Genomic DNA, 4,038 nt, shown 5'->3' with positions numbered 1-4,038 from the left:
ATATATATATATATATATATATATAGAAACTCAAAAGCCGTAATGGTCTGTATTATCTACTCAGGAAGAGCCTTCAAGAACGCCACAAGGCGTGTTGTACCTGTGGGTAATTAGCAGACCAGGGATCAAGGTGTGTGTGTGTGTGTGTGTGTGTGTGTGGTAGTGATGGTGTGTGTGGATATATAAGAAGGCTCCAAGACCTGTGGTGGTCAACATACTCAACTGTGACTGTCTAGCAGTAGGACACACTCGCAGGTCTTCGTCATCATCATGTTCTCCAAGACTGTAAGTTGGAACACTTGTGGCCACGGGTGGTGGTGGTTGAGGCACAGCTGGTGTTGCTGGTGTGTTGAGACCTCACTGCTGCACCAGCTGGGTGTGTGCTGCTGTGTTGTGGACTCCAGCTGGATCTGTTGGTGTGTTGTGGACCTCCAGCTGGGTCTGCTACAATGTTAAGACCCCAAGCTGGGTCTGCTACTATGCTAAGACCCTCAGCTGGGTCTGCTACTATGCTAAGACCCCCAGCTAGGTCTGCTACTATGCTAAGACCCCAGCTGGGTCTGCTACCTATGCTAAGACCCTCAGCTGGGTCTGCTACTAAGCTAAGACCCCAGCTGGGTCTGCTACTATGCTAAGACCCTCAGCTGGGTCTGATGTTGTGCTAATACCATTTAGAAAACTAGATCCACACGTTCGAGCATCACAATCTGTTTATTTACATTTCCTGTAGCACGAGACGGAAGATCACATTATGAACATTAAAATGGCTCGAAGTTCCGGCACCTTAGAATGACATAACTCACATGCAGGCAATGTAAACACACACAGGGCTCGATTGTACCCATTCTCTATGACGGTAGAAAATGGAGGCAGCTTTCCCTCTCTCTTTCTCTCTCTCTCTCTCTGGGGAGACTGAAGCGAAGTGGTGGGTAAACCCGGCCTGGTTAGGTTAGGTGGGAGAATCCCGTTGTAGGAAGACATTTGGCCAGCATCACCTTGACTTACAGGTGTTAGCAGTGGCCAGGATCTTACAGGTGTTAGTAGTGGATAGCATCTTACAGGTGTCTTATCTTACAGGTGTTGGTTGTGGCCGGGATCTTACAGGTGTCTTATCTTACAGGTGTTGATGGTGGCCGGGATCTTACAGGTGTCTTATCTTACAGGTGTCTTATCTTACAGGTGTCTTATCTTACAGGTGTTGATGGTGCTGGTGTTGGTGATGGCATGTGCACTAAGGGCGTCCCTGGCCGACCCTGAAGCCGACCCTTCAGGGCGGAGTTACAGCGTCAGTCGTCTTGGCTATGGTGGCTATGGAGGTGGCTATGGTGGATATGGTGGCTATGGTGGCTATGGAGGTGGCTATGGCGGTGGATATCGCGTTGGCTATGGTGGTGGATACGGTGGATATGGCTACGGAGGCGGACGTGGAGGATATGGTGGTGGATATAGCAGGTATGGTGGCTATGGGGGCGGCTACGGTGGATATGGAGGTGGCTATGGTGGCTATGGCTATGGTGGATATGGCCGCTAAGGACATGGTGAGTCGGGTGAGTCATTTATATAGACTCGTGATAATGAGTCACATATTATCATAATGCTTCTCTTGTGTGTCTGTGTCTTCGTAACTTTAATCTTGATGATAAAGGTATAATTAATGCCATATCGACCTTTATCATACGTAAGGAAACACACGAGATTATATTGAGTGACATGTATGATTTATCTTCAGCTGATGATAAGGATGATAAAGATAATTAGAGATAATGAGATTTTATTTATTCTCTTTACAGGAGTCGTACTGGAAGGGGGACCTTCTGTCTCCTCTTTAACTTCGTAATTTATTCTGAATAAATCATACAAACTGTTTACTGTAGTTTATACTTCACCTTACCTAATGTTTATATAAATTACGAAATGTTTACTGGATTAAGAAATGTTTACGAAGTGTTTCCTGGGATGACATAGGTATGTCTTGATATGTTCCTGTAGTGGATATAGTTATGACGAATGACCCGAGTCTATCCAATAGCTAAGGATATACTGATGATCTACATATATCAGACAGTTTATATATATATATATATATATATATATATATATATATATATATATATATATATATATATATATATATATATATATATATATATATATATTTTATCCCTGGGGATAGGGGATTAAGAATACTTCCCACGTATTCCCTGCGTGTCGTAGAAGGCGACTAAAAGGGGAGGGAGCGGGTGGCTGGAAATCCTCCCCTCTCGTTTTTTTTTTTAATTTTCCAAAAGAAGGAACAGAGGGGGCCAGGTGAGGATATTCCGAAAAAGGCCCAGTCCTCTGTTCTTAACGCTACCTCGCTAATGCGGGAAATGGCGAATAGTTTGAAAAAAAAAAAAAAAAATATATATATATATATATATATATATATATATATATATATATATATATTCATATACATACATATATTTGTTGAGAGAAAATAAGGCAAATGAGGTCTCATTGGTGTCTATTATGCAAATGAGACATACTCATTGATGACCAAGATCAACGTGAGGTGATCGAAGCTATATCATTACGTCTACTTCATCAACTGTATTTCACTTTCTTCTAATTTGCTACTGTCATCATCCATAAGCCAGATGTTGAAGTGAGTATCAATTTGAAAAACCTGATTGGCTATATAAAAAGAGCACGTAACTACACATAAAATAAGACCACGTAATTACACAGGCATAATGATTCAAAGAACATATATATAAATAGAGATTAGAATCTTAAGATTCGTCGTCTATAGAAAAGACAAAAGAAATTGTGAGAATGTAAGCTAAGACGACGATGCATGATGATCTTGTGTGATTTGCATAGAGGTGTGTTGTCCTCTCTGATACATGAAGAACACCACCACCAAACTGGCTCATTCCCGTAAATGACACTTGACGCACCACTACTCACTCCTTCGATGATCACGGATGGGGTGGGTGTCAAAGGAGGAGGGACATCGAGGAGGAGTTCGGGTCCGTCGAGGACCACGTCACACTCACACTCTATGAGACACGAAGAGTGAGTCTCGTCCCTTTTCCTGTGTGAGTGTCAAAGCCAACCCAAACACCTCCTTCTCATCTTTCCTAACCACAGACAGACACCTGCCACACCGGAAACGACCCCACACTTCGCCCTGACCCCATCCATCGCCGTGAGGCGTCTGCTCTCAACCACTTTGCTGTACCTGGAAGGGGATCATTGAACTACAGGTACAGAGAATTACAGATTAGTACAAGTACAGATAATGGAGGAATTAGAGTCACAAGACACAAATGATAGTTCCTTAAGACTAAGTATTTCATTCTCCAATTCCACCGCTTTTACTCATCTAAGTCACCTTCCGATTTATTCTAAATGTAATTCACTTCCGTCGGATGGAAATGTATATAATCGACCAAAGATAAAGTGTAGTGCAATTGAATACCTTTCAGATTTATCGTGGAGCCAACGAGCTTAAAACTCGTGGTTAGAATAAGACGATCAAGAAGGAAAGAACAGAAAGGATTTAGGATTGGATCGTATATCAGTGACTTTAGGAGTGAGGGAAATCATATACAATTTCGTCAGAGTGGGTTGGATCCCGTTAATAACAGCGTCCAGCTTTCGACCGAAGTGAGGATCAAGGGAATCAAAAGAGAGCTATTCAATCCCCTTTCCCCCAGGCTCTTCAGGCCTCTTGAATAGAATATAATGCTCTACCATCTCGCCATTGTCTGATGATAATAACATTACTCAGTGTGGTGCGAAGGTGTCATACAAGCGATAGTAGATAAGCACGATCATATATATCTATCTATAACTATCGCTATCTGATATATGTAGATCATCAGTATATCAGTATATCAGTATATCATTCGTCATAACTATATCCACTACAGGAACATATCAAGACATACCTATGTCATCCCAGGAAACACTTCGTAAACATTTCTTAATCCCAGTAAACATTTCGTAATTTATATAAACATTAGGTAAGGTGAAGTATAAACTAGAGTA

General features: G+C 41.9%; 1 protein-coding gene across 2 annotated transcripts; it reads left to right on the top strand.

The window, feature by feature from the left end:
• The first annotated feature begins 204 nt into the window (after nt 1–204).
• Nucleotides 205–1,866, top strand: LOC139761413 (uncharacterized). Of its 2 annotated transcripts, none has more exons than XM_071685570.1 (3): nt 205–285; nt 1,196–1,538; nt 1,791–1,866. In XM_071685570.1, the coding sequence occupies exons 1-2, from the start codon at nt 271–273 to the stop codon at nt 1,529–1,531; spliced, it is 351 nt and encodes a 116-aa protein (XP_071541671.1). In that variant the 5' UTR covers nt 205–270; the 3' UTR covers nt 1,532–1,538; nt 1,791–1,866. The 2 variants fall into 2 exon arrangements, with proteins under 2 accessions (XP_071541671.1, XP_071541670.1); XM_071685569.1 differs by having other exon boundaries at nt 1,196–1,547.
• The last annotated feature ends 2,172 nt before the right edge of the window (nt 1,867–4,038 follow it).

Source organism: Panulirus ornatus, chromosome 40 (assembly GCF_036320965.1).
Source record: "Panulirus ornatus isolate Po-2019 chromosome 40, ASM3632096v1, whole genome shotgun sequence".
NCBI lineage: Eukaryota > Metazoa > Arthropoda > Malacostraca > Decapoda > Palinuridae > Panulirus > Panulirus ornatus.
Note: the sequence above shows the minus strand (reverse complement) of the source record. Positions and strands in the feature narration are given on the sequence as shown.